We start from the raw sequence: 15,064 nt of genomic DNA, 5'->3' as shown, positions 1-15,064 counted from the left end.
GCAGTGAGTAAGCCTGAAGCGAACAATCGAGGCAGCTCTCTAATCGGGAGAAGAACACATTTTTCTGCGAAACGCAAGGGATTGTGGTTATGCGCGAATGGAGAAATTAAGATGCGCAGTATGATCATTACAGCCTACTCTATTTTTCATTTCGCTTCTCGTATCCTCGAACTGATAGTTTCACTGTGGTGCAACAAAAAAATAAATTCGAAATTGTTGAAAGAAGAAGTTAAAGAACAATTCTCAGGTCTGTGCGGTACATCGTTTCTGAGTTATTTGTTGAAGCGTTTCACGCAACTTTAAAGAGTTTTGTATAGAGCCGCCATGTGGTCCACCAATATGGCGGCCGCGGTAATCAATGAAAACATCTGGAGGTCACTTTGCGATGAAAGCACTTACTTTTCGCTCATCAGATAAAATACATGTGTATGAACACATCTCCTAATGTACTTGAAAGGCTCAAACTGCTGAGATTTATAGGGATAGACTTTTGCTTTCAACCAGATAGCTTTGTATCATGGTGTCACGCAAGGTGACAATTCGGAAATTCAAAATGCTGAAAGACGTCACGAAACTGAAAACTTAAAAAAGATTTAGTTCTAGGTCATCTTCAATCTCCCTAAGATAAAAATTCAGAAGACCTTGCGATTTTAAATTTAGAATTTGATGACGTCTCAGTGAAAACCATCTATTGTATTCTTTCTTCGCCTGTTTCCAGTCGAGGGTCCAGTTTTTTACCGTCCCCTTCAATTCCACACACGAACCGTCGTTAAATAACTGCAAGCACAATTGAACATCCCCCTTCCCTCAGCAGCATTTCTACCATTTACTAGTAGTAAGTAATAATTCTTAAATCGTTACTTTGGCTTCAATAAAGCACATTAGTGCTTAATTAAACCTGTAAACAAGATGTTCTTCATCATGTATTCGTCATAAAGTGTCCAGCCTGGAGTCGGCGGATCCAGCCCATGGACATTAACACTCGGCTTTCGGGGTTTCAGTGATCCCCGAATTGAAATCTACGACGAGCATAACTATTATTTTTCTGAATCTCGCGAAGTACCCTTTTCCTGAGAGGTATTCTCGGTTTTCACATGATTTCACGGCCGCCATGTTGGTGTCCCCAAACAAAGAAACGGCGGCCATGTTGGTGTCCCGACCTCCGGGAATTGAACTATATTATTATGCAAACGTTTTCCTTTGTTTTCGTTGAAAAACATGGCTTTTTATCACTTGAGTGAAAACCAAGAATACTAAAGTACTGAAACATTTCAGCTCAGTAGTCCCTGGTTCAACTTCCAGCTGCACTTGTAAATAGCCAACTGTTTTGCCTCCTGCCAGTTGGGATTCTTAACTGTTGTCAGTTGTTCGTGTCCTGTTCTGTCGCTTTGCTGACTGTTTTATTGGCCCTGAAAAAGTTCCTATGGGAATTGCTCAATTGAGGTCCTAAAGAGGTTTTGCACGGCAGCCGTGTTGCATGGCAGTAACAATAGATTCTTTTTCCTATGGAAACAAATGTTCTTTCTAATGCGAAACATTTTCATTGTTCCTGCCATGCAACATGGCTGCCGCGCAAAACCTCTATACTCGCTCGTCAAACGCGTTAGGCTACGGAGGTCATGCAATTTTCTTTCTGCCTCAAGCTTTATCGCCCCGTTCATTTCCCAATCTATTCTTGGTTTTCACTCACGTGATGAGACGGCCATGTTGGTGTACAAAACAATGGCAAAATATCGCTCAAGTTTTGCATAATAATAGAATCAAATTCCCAAAAGACTTTTTTCACTATTGTTCTGTACACCAACATGGCCGCCGTGACGTCACGTGAAAACCAAGAATTAGATTCCGGTACTTGGACACCTTCAATCTTTGGTAGTTGTTCACGTGGTATCATCGATCAGCAAAGGCTCAATGTTGCGTAACCTCCCACAATGTTATAAGCCTTTGGAAAGCATGGGTGACGCAGTGGTGAGAGCACTGTGGGTTGAGTTTGTTGGTTCTCTTCTCTGCTCCAAGAGGTTTTCCTCCGGTTTTCCCCTCTTCACAAAAGCCACTATTTGATTTGATTTGAGGATTTGAGTTAATTTCGTTAAGCCTAGTTCCCACTAGCGACATAACGATCATAATCATAATCATAAGCACGAACATAACGCTGTTATGTCGCTTATGTCTTAGTGGGAACGTCCAGAAACATAATCATAGGCGCCCTTATGATCAACATAATCATAATCATAAGAAAATGATCGACCATTTTCTTATGATTATGATTATGGCTTTGACTATGACTATGTCGCTTTTCTTTGCAGTGGGAACGCGAAAATCATAACGACATAATGAGAAACATAATGACGCAACGGGGTCATTGTGTTTTGGCCAATTAAAGTCTAGGACCAGTACTTTCGGGTCGGTTCATTTTCAAGATGGCGGCCAGCTTCGAGGAAAAGCGTTACGTTTTTAGAGCGGCCGTCCCCACTAGAACATAAGAAGCTTATGTTTATGTTTATGATTATGCTTATGATCCTTATGTCGCCAGTGGAAACTAAGCTTTAGTGTCCCCAATTAGTGCTCTTGTGCTTAATCCATTGACACTTAAATAAAGATATTATTATTATTATTATTATTATTATTATTATTATTATTATTATTATTTTAAGCTCACGTGGAGCCGTACTTCCCTTTAACGGTTTTTAATATTTGAAAGTCTTAATTAACAGGAACTTACACTCCAACAAAAATATCTTTAAACGACAGAAAATATTGTTTGAAATCGTAAGTGCCTTAGATGTTTTCAAAGAAGTGTTTCTATCCGAAGCAGTAAACTAATTTCAGAATCACCATTTTTTAGTCAAAATTCAGGGGCGAGCACGTTGCCTTATCGTAAAAAATTGATAGGGCAACCGTAATTCATCACATTTATAATAAAAAAAAAAAATGAAAATATGAAAGAAATGTGAAAGAAACAGGGAAATATGAAAGAAACAGTAAGCGATTCTAAAATTCATTTTTATGTTGTAGCTGTTGGTTAAGGGAGTAGGTTTGTGCCATTTGCTATGCAAAACTTCTTTTATTTGAATGTTGGCGGCCGTTGGCAAAATATGGATCGGACCGGTTTGGATCGGATCGGATGGGATGGGATCGGATCGGATTGACAAAACTCGGACCGGATCAATAACACCAGACAACCTGCTCGAATTCTGTGCCTTTCTCCCTTGTGTAGTCGTCTCATCATTTATTGAGACTCGTCGAAATGTTTTATTTCCAAAGGTGATTACAGATTCCGAAGCGGAATTATAAAAGATACGATGTGACGAATTGACGTCAATAAGCGAATTGACTGCGTACGCAACGGTCTTCTTTTTCAAACATGAAAACTGACAACAATTTTTTACTTTACCCCAGTCCCTGACAATTGCACAATATTAAGCAAAAGAAAGGGAACGTCAGTTGACGAAAGGAGAGCCCGCAGAATAGTTGGGATTCTACTCTAATATGACCTAATATGGATATTTTTGCTGCGCGCGCCATCGTCAACTGACATTCCCGCTCTGTTGCTAAATCAGGCTATTGTGCAATTAGAAGGGACTGGAGTAACATCTGTCGTCAGTTTTCATGTTTGAAAAAAAAAGACCGTTGCGTACACAGGCAATTCGCTTATTGATGTCAATTCGTCACATCGTATCTTTCATGGCCGCTTCGGAATCTGTAATCACCTTTGGAAAAAAACATTTCGACGAATCTCAATAAATGAGGAGACGACTACACAAGACAGAAAGGCACAGAATAAGACTTCTCCTATCTTCAGCTCGTTGTCTGGTGACCGTGTACTTTTGGCGGGGATTTCTTATTGAACCGATCCGAGTTTTGTCAATCCGATCCGATCCGATCCGGTCCTCCCCGATCCTGATTTCGCCAACGGCCAATGTTGGCCCATCTATTTAGTCTCGTTGCTGGGTTATATTCAGTTTTAAATTACAACGAACCTTTTTTTCCAGTTTTTCTTTTTAACGGGTTTGTCGCGACGATAATCGACGAGTATCTTAGCTAATCCATTTGAATTGTTTTTGTAATTATACGAATAATGTATCAATTTAACCGTTGTCTTTTTCTTATAAATGGGTTTAAATTCAAATTGTATATAAACTCAGTCACATCTGAAGATGGCTTAAGTATGTCGAAACATGTCTTGTAAATAATTTTAAAAAAATTGTTTTGTTTCTTCAAGTTACTGGTATTTCTGTTTCTATGTCATAAGTCTCTTCTTCAAAGCGAGGCCAAGTACGCACCCTTACCAGTACTGAGGCTTTTCAAAAACATTCAGTTGTAAAAAAATCACCGACCGGATAGTCAGGTTGGCTTAGTTGGTTGAGCAGGGGACCTCCGTTCGGGAGTTCCACCAACCTCGTCCCTGCCCAGGGTCTCACTTTTTCCCTTCCCTGGGGACGAGGTTAGAGTTCGACTTCCCGGCCAGACCAACACTCAGGGTTTTTAAATAACTGAGGAGAAACGAGAGAGTTCTGCCTTTGTAATTATACATCCGCAAATGGTTAGACCTCCAACTCTTCTTTGCTCTCGGATGAGGACGCGGACGATAGACCATATGCCTCCTCTTACGACATTAACTCATAAACGATGTTTGAAGTTAAAGACGGGGCTTCCCTAGGGGTTTTGATGAACAGGGGAACATGGCTAATTTGAACTGGGGAACAGGGGAACAATGTCAAAATATTTTTGGGAGAAAGGGAACAAAAACAATTTAAAACAAATTTTGGGATAAAAAGGCTGGGAACAAGTTTGAAAACAGGAACCCATGACCCGGAGCCTACAGCTCCCATACTGGGCCTATGTAACGGCATTTTTACAGACCGATCTATTTTTTAGACTATCTTTTCCGGAAAAAACAAAGGCAGTTCCGGTTCGGTGACCCTATGGCGACAGCTTAATTTCTCGTAATTGGTCATCGGGCTCCTGTGGGAGTCTCATTCGCGGGAAATTCAATCTAAAAATAAATCGGTCTGTGAAAACGCCGTTACACGAACACAGTAAAGTTGTAGGCTCCGGGTCATGGGTTCCTCAGGGGCACCCAACGAGAATATAGTTCAAAACCACTTAAACATAGCATTGTTAAACGTATTTTGGTGTTTAAACGGTAGATATAGGCATATTTTTACCCCCTAAATTGTTTTTATCTGTTCGGATTTCCTAGCTGAAAGTCTAGTGATCCCACGAAAATTATAGGGATCAAAACATAACTTTTCGAAAATTTCAGCCAGAAAAAGGACTCCCGAAAATTCTAGGTGACCTTTTTAGGGTAAAAATCCGTTAAAAATGGGCAATTATTTCATTTTTTAGATGTTCGAAAATCCTAGGACGCAGGCAAGCAAGAAATTTTGGAACAAATGTTCCGAAAATTCTAGATCTCAAATCGACTTCCGAACAGATATTTTCCGAAAATTGACGTTGGGTGCCCCTGGTTCCTGGTTTGAAAGTAATTTGGAGAACAAGCTAGGGAACACAAGCAAATATTTAAAGGGAACAAGGAACAGGGATGCCCATCCCCCATTCTGGGAGGGCCTCAAAGATCTCACATACTTTTTTCTACGTTCGAAAAGTGCAGGGACCGGGTGTGGCGTTGTTGTGGTCAACGGTCTGTTGTTCTTTGTGGGGGCCATCATTCACTTCCCTCAGCAATAATTTCAAACTGTGTAACAAGCAATCTGGCCAAAATCCCTCAAGCAGAATTGTAAATTAGTCCTTAAAAGGCCCGAGGGGAGCGACCAATTCAACGATTAACAAGTTTTACCGTTGATTTTTACAACTACAAAGTGTTAATCTTTAACGTAAACTCTTGCTCTTCGGCCTTTTATTTGTCATTACTTTTTAAATTTGTTTTCCCCTAGCTTAGAAAAATGAACTGAAGGGAAAATCGGGTTGGCTTGTGATATTTTTTCACGCAGCGACCAGTGTTGCAACCATGACCATGTTAGTATCGCAACGTTTCCTCCGAATGAGCGACGTTTCCGTATTGGTCACCGGCCGAGACGTCGACGTTACATCTTGTTTGTGTGACTGGACTCAACCTTTAGCTTCCCCTGAAGACCGCAAGTATAATTGATTATCTTTCGTCTTTCTTTTCAATTCTATTATGTCAACAAGAGCAACCTGGAAACCCAGAGGTCAGCTGTGGGTCGTTCCCCTGGCATGACGTCATTGGCATGCAAGGCTTGGTTCACCCACAAGGCCATTGGAGCTTAATCGGCCATATTTCCGAGCTTTCCTTCACATCTGATGCATTGTTTTGTGCAGGAATATCGTTTTTAGATTGGTCGAAAAAACGCTGGGTTTTCTCACTTTATGATATCTCTCAAAGCCAAGATCTATCGAGTGAATTTTCATCTGCGGGAAGTTTTTTGGGGGACTTGTTTTGACAGGAATTCCTGAACGGCTTTGCAATGTATTTCTGTATGCCATTAATATGGAATCCGTGTTGGAATATTTCCTATGGTTAAATATGTGCTGCTAGAACGCCCAACGAAAGCAATTGCTAATAGCCAGGAGGACAATAGAAATCATGGCTACCGAAACTACATTTGAGAGACTGAAGCAATTGGAAGCTCTGTTTTCGTTTGGAAGCAGTGACAAGGGGTCTTACAGTGTGGAAACTTTGTTAGATGTTCTGCTTTTGCTATACGACGAATGTTGCAATTCTACGCTTAGGAGAGACAAAAATGTCAGCGAATTTATTGAACTTGGTAAGAAGCTAAATCAACTGGACAGTACTGGGTAGTCCGAAGATTTACTAAGTCAATTATTCCGATTGAATTTCAGTGAAGCCGGTTGCAAGCAAAATAAAGCAGCTCCGACTTCGAAGGGAGGATTTCGATCCACTGAATTTAATCGGAAAGGGAGCTTTTGGCGAGGTAATAACTTCATTGTGAATTTCCAAATTATTGGTATTCTTCATATCTCTGGATAACTTCTTTGAAATCGGCTTCTGCAATACCTGATCTTTTGCTTGATAGGTTACCGTGGTTCGAATGAAATCCGATGATAGGATCTACGCTATGAAAACTTTGAATAAATGGGAGATGTTGAAGCGAGCAGAGGTAAGGTTTCGTTCAGAAATATTCAGCTCATTCATACTTCAATTGAAGCGTTGTTTAGGCCTTTTGGGCATGATTAGATCATTTTATTGGCTGCTAAAGTTAACTTGAAAAAATTGAATCAGACGAAATTACGCATACGATGAAAGCCATTCAAATGCCCAGATAAATTTCATTCTAAGTCAAAACAGATCTTTTAACGATCGTGTCTATTCTGAAAGTTTCGCTTTAGATCAAAGGCTGGTTTTTTGGCAAAGTTCATCCTTTTGAATATATCCGCAAGTATCGAGTCGATTATTTTCCTTTCGTATGCAGTGAAGACAAACTGCTGTAGACGAAATAGACTGCTTGTTAGAATGGAACGCGCAATCGAACAAGTTGTCGTTGCTGCTTTGGACACAGAACGTGAAGTGTTTTTTTAATAAGAGTTTACAGTTTGTTTAATTCACGTTGTTTATTTTTTCACTCAGTAAATATGTCGGCCTTCGCGCTTGTCCATTCCAGTGTTGTGCAAATTTCAATTGAAAATTTCTTGTCCTTTGTATTTCTCTACACCATTTAATTTTGTATATATGTCAATACGAGATTGTTGCTAATTCTCACAGGGAGGAATTGACGAGATCAGAGCGAGCTTTTGTTCTCGGTTTCTCGTAGTTAAGCTCTCTTTCCTTGTCTAATTAATAGTGCCTAAGATGATCTCTCCCTTATATGGACAGGGAGACTTCTTTTAAGTGTCGAGAAGTCTTGTTCTTCGTCGCAGTAATTGCTTCATTGCAAAATTCTTTATGGCAAATTAGAGCAACGGCAGAAATTCAATTTGCTATGGTTTGTAGACAATCACTTCATATTTCGTGTTTATTTCCGCCGGCCGTTTCGTGTTCATTTCTGCTTGAAAGAAAATAATTGGGTTTCAACGTTGTCTCACGAGAAATGTAGATACTCGGCGCTTCTATCTTTCTGTTTCCATTAAAATGATGATTCGTTTTGGCGAGTCACAATAATGGTGATTTTTGTTTTGAATGTAAATGAAGTTGAACGTCAGGATTGAAAAGGTGTCTGCTTGATATCTCGAAAAAAATTGTAAACAAACATCGGCTCACGAGAGAAGGGAGTAGACACGTTATTTACGTTGTTTCCTCTGCGGTAATTATAAGTGAGCATCGATTCTCTGGGATTGTATTTGTAATTTATGAATGTACTGTGAAAGTTGTCCATTTTAGGAGAAGTTTGTGAACCAGATCAAAACTCAGGGATGGTAGTGGGAGATGTGTAGACTATTAACTTTCATGGCTGAGCTCACTAAAAGTATGAAGCTAATGGTTATGCAATAATATTTATTATTATTATATTCAGCCATTTCAATAATTAAAGTGACAGTATTGGGTCTGGATGTTGTCTGGGGCTGGAAAGCACATGTATATCTGCTTTAGTGTATGCCATGTTTCCCCTGAGCCTAAAGAAGATTAGAATGAATTTTACCCATGCCAAGTGAGGAAGACCCCTTTGACATCATCCACCTGAAAGGTGATTGAGCCTTAATGTCTTTTTTGCAACAGGATATTCATAGTGTTTTTTGGTAATTTTTGTCATCCTTGTGCAATTGGGTAATCAAGCAAAGACTTGCAGTGTTACCTAGATGCACTCTTCTCTTTTTCAAAAATGTGTCTTGTTTACTCTTGTTGTTTGTTCCGAGTTTAAATCATTACCATATTACTCAGTAGTAAACCAAAAGTTTCCATATGTTCATTACATAATTCTGATCAATTGGTCCACGGAGTTAACTGTCGGACGTGGTGTCAAATTTACAATAATAATAATAATAATAATAATTATTATTCCAGTGCCACTGCGTATCTGTGGTTTTCTCTTTAAAAAAAGTTGTGTCTCTTCAATACAGCAAAATTTGCAAAGTTACATCCTGCCTCAATCACACAACAGCATGAATACACATTCCCAAAATATATTAAAAAATCTTTCTGTACCCTTGCCAAGAAAACTCATGTGAATGTTTGGCTCATGTGAGTGACACAAGTGAGTGTCATTGAACCCATCATAACAGCTTAGGGGAAATAAAACTTACCATGAAATAACATTACATTAAAGAGGAAAGAATTATGCTGTATTTTGATGCTGTCATAACATACCGGTACATGTAATTTGGTCATTTGGAAAAGAAATAAAATTTCTTAAAACAAAAAAAAGGAGAATAATATATGTGTTTCACAACAATGAAGATAAAAATTATTACCGTATGGACTAATTAAGTTTGAACATAAATGGGTAAAAAACTGCTTTGCGATCAATTATGCTTTTTAAAAGGTGAATCATAGATTGCTTCTGCGTCTCACTTGGCTGAAGTTCATTTTCTAATCTTTTAAAAGTTAAGCCTGGGTGTTTCAAAAATAACAAATTCTTGAACATTAAATTTTATGTTTTTTAGTGTCAAGTGTGTTTGGTGCTAGGGCACTAATTGGGGACCCTGTGCAGATATCAAATCAATTCTAATCAGCACATGTCAAATCAAATTTGGTTGTTGAGGAGAGGGGAAAACCAGAGTGCGTGCAGAAAAACCTCTCGGAAGAGAGGAGACAACCAAAAAAGTCAACCCACATGTGATGCGCCAAGTCTGGGAACCTGGGCCACTTTACAGTACATGTATATGGGAGGAGAGTGCTCTCCCAGCTGCGCTATCCCTGCTCTTAACGCAACCTGTTTGTACTTGTTAGCAGCCTTAATGCAGTAATTTAATATAGGCTTTGATCGACCCATTTGAAAATCACGCTACTTCTGTGTCAAACTACACATACCTTCATTGCTCTTCCAAGCAGTTCCAGCTGTTTGAAGAGTGGAGAAGGAGTGAAATCCAAATTTTGAAAATCTTGCAATGCAAACAAAGAGTCGATGAATAAGTGTTGATGTATACTGGTACAAGTAAAGCTATGATCCTCGCAGTTATGGATGCAATTTTAGCAACTGCGTAGAGAAGCCTGAAAAACTGGCGATGAAGTATCCTCAAGCTAGAATTTTACTAGTCCGAAATGCTTTGAAATTCTACCTACAGCACTTCAAGTTGGTCTACAATGTTATGAGAAAGACGAGATATGAAATCTCACAGAAAGGTCAATTGTGTGTGGGTGTACAATTTCTGTTGATCTTATTAAATTGAGGTTTCATTGTGTCTAAAATCTCTGAGTTAACGAAAGATACGGATATCATAAAGTGTCAAGAAAGCTGTCTTGCTGACCAGAGGGTGATTTTAACTTTATCTAGATTCTGTGGATGCATTATAGCTGCACTTATCATGTACAGTTAATTTAATTTTTAATTAAATTATTGTCAGGTCCATAATTATGTTATCAGTGACCTCCCAAATTACCTTATTTACTCCAAGAAGTTATATCATCACAAAGCAAAGATCGTTGAAAGCTGTATTCATGCATATTTATTGGGAAGTATTAATCTCAAATGCACATGGTTGGTGATAAATTTTTCTCAAATGTTGCATTTGCTGTACTTGTACGGCAAGAAATATAGATAAAAAGATGAGAAGCTCTGTTCCCTGTATTTGTCATCCCATTTCTTCATCATTGCCCATTTCTTTTATCAGAAACTTAACAAAAATGGAAATGACTCTAATATTATTCCATTGTCTTAGAATACATGTATTTTTGATTAATGATTTACTTTTGATAAGCGTTTGGCCTTTTTTTTCATTTGGAAAGTGATATCCTTTATCTTGATGACAATTTGAACTTCTTGCTTTATACTGAATTTTAGACTGCATGTTTCAAAGAAGAAAGAGATGTTCTGGTTTACGGTGACAAGAAGTGGATTACAACATTACATTATGCATTTCAGGATGACGATTACTTGGTTAGAATTATTCTAATGAATGAAGGGGTAGTTTCTAAAGAAACTGTGGTGCTGCGTCGGTGGGGAAGTAGTATACAAAAATTTGGTTTATCAACGGAGTTGATAATGTAAATTGACCACCGTACAGAGATTCTAAAAGCTTTTAGAATCTCTGTACGGTGGTCAATTTACATTATCAACTCTGTTGATAAACCAAATTTTTGTATAGAATTATTTTAGTTTGATTCTTTCTCTTCTGGTTGCATGTAATTGTTGAACACCATATGCTCAGGTATTAATAGCGTGGGCTTCTTTCATCTCTGTGGGACATTTGACCTTGTATAGATCCATTCTTTTTTTTATCATTGTTCAAGTACGCAACTACACCCTATTAAAGGGAAACGTTCATGTTTTTGTCCCATGCACGTAATGTGGTGCATGCATGTAGATGGCACAAATTTCAAAGCAGCTTGTTTTCAAATTATTTTATCCTAGGCCAATTAAAGAATGTTTTTAGCCCAGCAAAAGATATGGATTGCTGACAGTCAAGACTTCCATTGTACATGTATTATTGATTTGTCCAAATTTGAATACTAAAAAATTGGACGTTAAATTTAACCTTTTCAATTTTAAGAGTGAGACTATACTCTGTCCAATTCTAGACGATTTTACTCGATTGGAAGCCACTTCAGGGATGAATGGGTTGACAACATCTAGGTCCACTCCCCTTTAAAATTGATGATAATTAATTAACAACTATTCACTGAAGTGGAGGTGGCTAGTTAACAATAATTTAGACCCGTCTCCTGCAAGCCCATGAGGTGAAGCCGAATGGGCTATTGACCCGTGGCCCTTGAGGGCAAAGGGTCTTATTGTTTTAGTATCACCCAGCTATTCGGACAGAAAAGGCAATAATAAAGTTGGCAAATGCAAGTTGAAGAAATATTTATTTGGGAATAAAACGAAAGAAAGTCCTCTAGTAGCGTAGCCAATCAAAATGCAGCGATTTGCATTAGTCCACTAGTTACGCGAGGTAAATATCCATCACTACCCACCCACACCGAGGTGAATAGTTGTTTAGGTATTATACTAAAACAGTGAGATAATATAGCACAAAAAGGTGATTTTAACTCATTTATTTCTGCCAAGATTACAACATTTTTGGGCGCAAATTGCTTGGAGGTGAATAGCAAAGCATATCCGGAGTTTGAGTAACCAATCAATGCGCGCGTTCAACGCTATCCACTGTTTTATATAAACTAAAAATGATTAGCCGTTCTTTATAGTCTTTTTAAAAGTCTTTTTATGAGCCAAGTGGCCCAATACACCATAGCTTATCACCGGTTTCCATAGCATGAAGCGACTAGGAGTATTTTTACTCTCCCCTGGATGGGATGCTAGTCCATCGCAGGGTTACTCTCAGCATAATATTCGCTGTCACCCATTTATACACCTGGATGGAGAGAGGTACCATGAGAGTAAAATGTCTTACCCAAGAACACAACACATTGTCCCCGGCCAGGGCTGGAACCTGGATCACTCGCTCAGGAGTCGGGCGCACTAACCATGAGGCCACTATGCCTCCCAGTAGTTGGTCAAAGCCATTCTCTTTCGCTTCATTCTACGGAAACCGGAGTTAAGCGCCGGCCTTAATGGGCCTTCAGTCTCGTAAAGAGACTTTACCTTATTCTTTAATTAGCTACTGAACTGTTCTAATGCAATGTTCTACAAACTCTATTTTTTTTTCTGCAGTATTTTGTTATGGATTATTACAGTGGAGGAGATCTTCTCACCCTTCTCAGTAAATATGAAGATCACTTACCTGAAGAAATGGCCAAATTTTATCTGGCTGAGGTTGTTTTAGCTGTTAATTCTATCCATAAAATGGAATATGTCCACAGGTGGGTTGCGTCACTTGTTCAAGTTTACCACAATGAATTATGATTTTCTAGGATAAGAATTTCCTTTCAGTCTGTTTTACATCTGCAGTTGGATGTTTCAATAAGTTACCAATAAAGCTGTATGTTAAGAACCAATAATATTCTTTCCACCTTGAGAGCTTTTGGAGACTTCCTAAACTCAAACACACAAGAAGGCCTGGTCTTTTCTCCAGTGGCAAATTTCCTGTGGCGTATTTTTTATATCACCGCTACATGCTATAACAATCCTAGCCAAGGTAAGGTATTGCCTTGTCTCAATGCATCGATACTGTCAGGCGGTGCTGTAATAATATTAATTCCCCAGAATCTTTTCTTTTCAAATCAGTCCTATAAGTCCTCATCTTTTACACCCTGGCCAGAGTTTTTATCTGTCCTTGAGGTCCATTAGTAGGGCTTAAAATGTACACAAACGCTTTTCCATGGAACAGCTTGAAGTATGGGCAAAGTATTGGATACCCATTGGGTCCCTGTTGGAGGTGTTGGAAAAAGCGTTGGAAGTGTTGGAAAACCCGTTGAAAAATTATTTGCCGAGCTGTTAAAAAAATTTTTTTGGGGGGAAAACGGGTGGGGAAAGTTCCCACAAGCTATTCTAGGTGTTAAGAGTAAACAATCATTCATACGTTCGTCATTAAACAAGTAACTGTTTGTCTTTACAATTGTAGCTACAATTTAATACTGTCAAAGTCACTTTTTGTTGATCGATAGAGTTATTTTCAGCGAAACAAATAATCATAAGGTGACATGTCATTTTCCAGCGGTGCCATTGACCTGTTTGCAGCGATGAAACACCACGTTTATTTGCTACTTCACAGAGACAAATTAGTGGATTTCTTTGCTCCTTCCATCCCAAGTCATAAAAATGATTATGATGTTAACTGAAATGAAGTCATCGATATCTTAACTGTTCGCTCTAAGTGAAATGCGCAGTAACCAAAAATTTGCATGTGACATGTTGAGCAATGACTCTTGTCGCAGCTGAAGCGGCCATTAAATGTAACTTTGTGAGGTTTCATGTTACCGTAGAACACAAGTGTTTAAAAGGAAAAATTTAATGTTATCTTATTAAGGGTTTTCAAAAATAAATATATCTTAATGGGACACCGAAAAAGACCAAGCAATGAATTTGTTTTGTAACATTTCTCCGTGTTCATGAACCGCATACTGTATGTAAAGTTTGCTCGCAATATTCAGGGTGTCTTGAAAACGAAAACCCCTAAGACTCGAAAAGGAAGAAAGTAACCCCAAAACCCTCAATTTGGCTAACCCTAGGCCTAAAAACCAACTTTAGGCCTAGTTAGGCCTAGGGTTAGCCAAATTGAGGCTTTGGGGTTACTTAATTCTTTTTCGAGTCTTAGGAGTCTTTGTTTTCAAGACACCCCAATATTCGTTTTAATGGACAACACTTGGATAGATTTGTTCCTTCTAAGAGAACACCTTCAGTGACAGAATTCGTTAGTATTTGTGGTCTGAGTACCTTACATGTTCAACGGGAAAGCGTTACTGTATGTTTTCCTGTGAGAGGTCACATAAATTATATACTCTGATATTATAGACTTTCTGCATTATTCCTTTAAGATGAATATAAAATCTTAAGTTGGTATTTTGAGGTCATATGACAAGTCTCATTGCATTGCTTACACTATACATGTAGTTCACTTCACTGACAATTTTTTTATGAACTTTGACAGGGATGTCAAGCCAGATAATGTGCTGCTTGATGTTAGCGGACATATAAGATTAGCTGATTTTGGATCTTGCTCAAAACTTGGCAAAAATGGCACTGTAAGTCCTGTACTCACCTCAGTTGATAGCATGTCCTTCTAAAGACCACAACTTTTGGAACTTGTTGCCTTACACCTTGCAATCAGTGTGCAGACCTGTTCTTAAGTTTCCCACAGAATTTTCTAACAATGGTTATGATACATGGCTCATGGCTTATAGTGCTAATACAAGGGAACTTGAGAGTCGAATTGTTGGTCTGGATAGAGATGACCCTGCTATCTCATGCACTGTTTGACCAGCCACATCAAACTTGAGTGAGTTGACTAATAATTTACATCTTGTCTTCTTGATCTTCCTGTAGGTCCGGTCATCTGTCGCTGTTGGTACTCCCGATTACATTTCTCCCGAAATCCTTCAGGTAAATAATTATCATACAGTATCTTGAATATT

At 38.7% G+C, this 15,064-nt stretch overlaps 2 protein-coding genes across 7 annotated transcripts in view; one reads left to right on the top strand and one right to left on the bottom strand.

Moving 5' to 3' along the window:
• LOC138049423 (melanocyte-stimulating hormone receptor-like) overlaps positions 1-10,047 on the bottom strand; it is a 14,392-nt gene extending 4,345 nt beyond the window's left edge. Inside the window, exon 1 of the mRNA XM_068895690.1 lies at positions 9,908-10,047. The gene's annotated coding sequence lies outside the window, so the exon portion shown is untranslated. The remainder of the gene's footprint in view (positions 1-9,907) is intronic.
• Positions 6,235-15,064, top strand: part of LOC138049422 (serine/threonine-protein kinase MRCK alpha-like) — a 61,458-nt gene continuing 52,628 nt past the window's right edge. For all 6 annotated transcript variants that reach the window (XM_068895689.1, XM_068895687.1, XM_068895686.1 and 3 more), the window contains exons 1-7: positions 6,235-6,749; positions 6,826-6,917; positions 7,020-7,103; positions 10,878-10,973; positions 12,705-12,853; positions 14,581-14,674; positions 14,976-15,032. In XM_068895689.1, coding sequence (XP_068751790.1) covers positions 6,569-6,749; positions 6,826-6,917; positions 7,020-7,103; positions 10,878-10,973; positions 12,705-12,853; positions 14,581-14,674; positions 14,976-15,032 — 753 coding nt within the window. In that variant the 5' untranslated portion in view covers positions 6,235-6,568. The remainder of the gene's footprint in view (positions 6,750-6,825; positions 6,918-7,019; positions 7,104-10,877; positions 10,974-12,704; positions 12,854-14,580; positions 14,675-14,975; positions 15,033-15,064) is intronic.

This window comes from Montipora capricornis, chromosome 5, assembly GCF_036669925.1.
Source record: "Montipora capricornis isolate CH-2021 chromosome 5, ASM3666992v2, whole genome shotgun sequence".
NCBI classification, from domain to species: Eukaryota; Metazoa; Cnidaria; class Anthozoa; order Scleractinia; family Acroporidae; genus Montipora; species Montipora capricornis.
The sequence above is the reverse complement of the archived record's forward strand: the minus strand, read 5'-3'. Positions and strand labels throughout refer to the sequence as shown.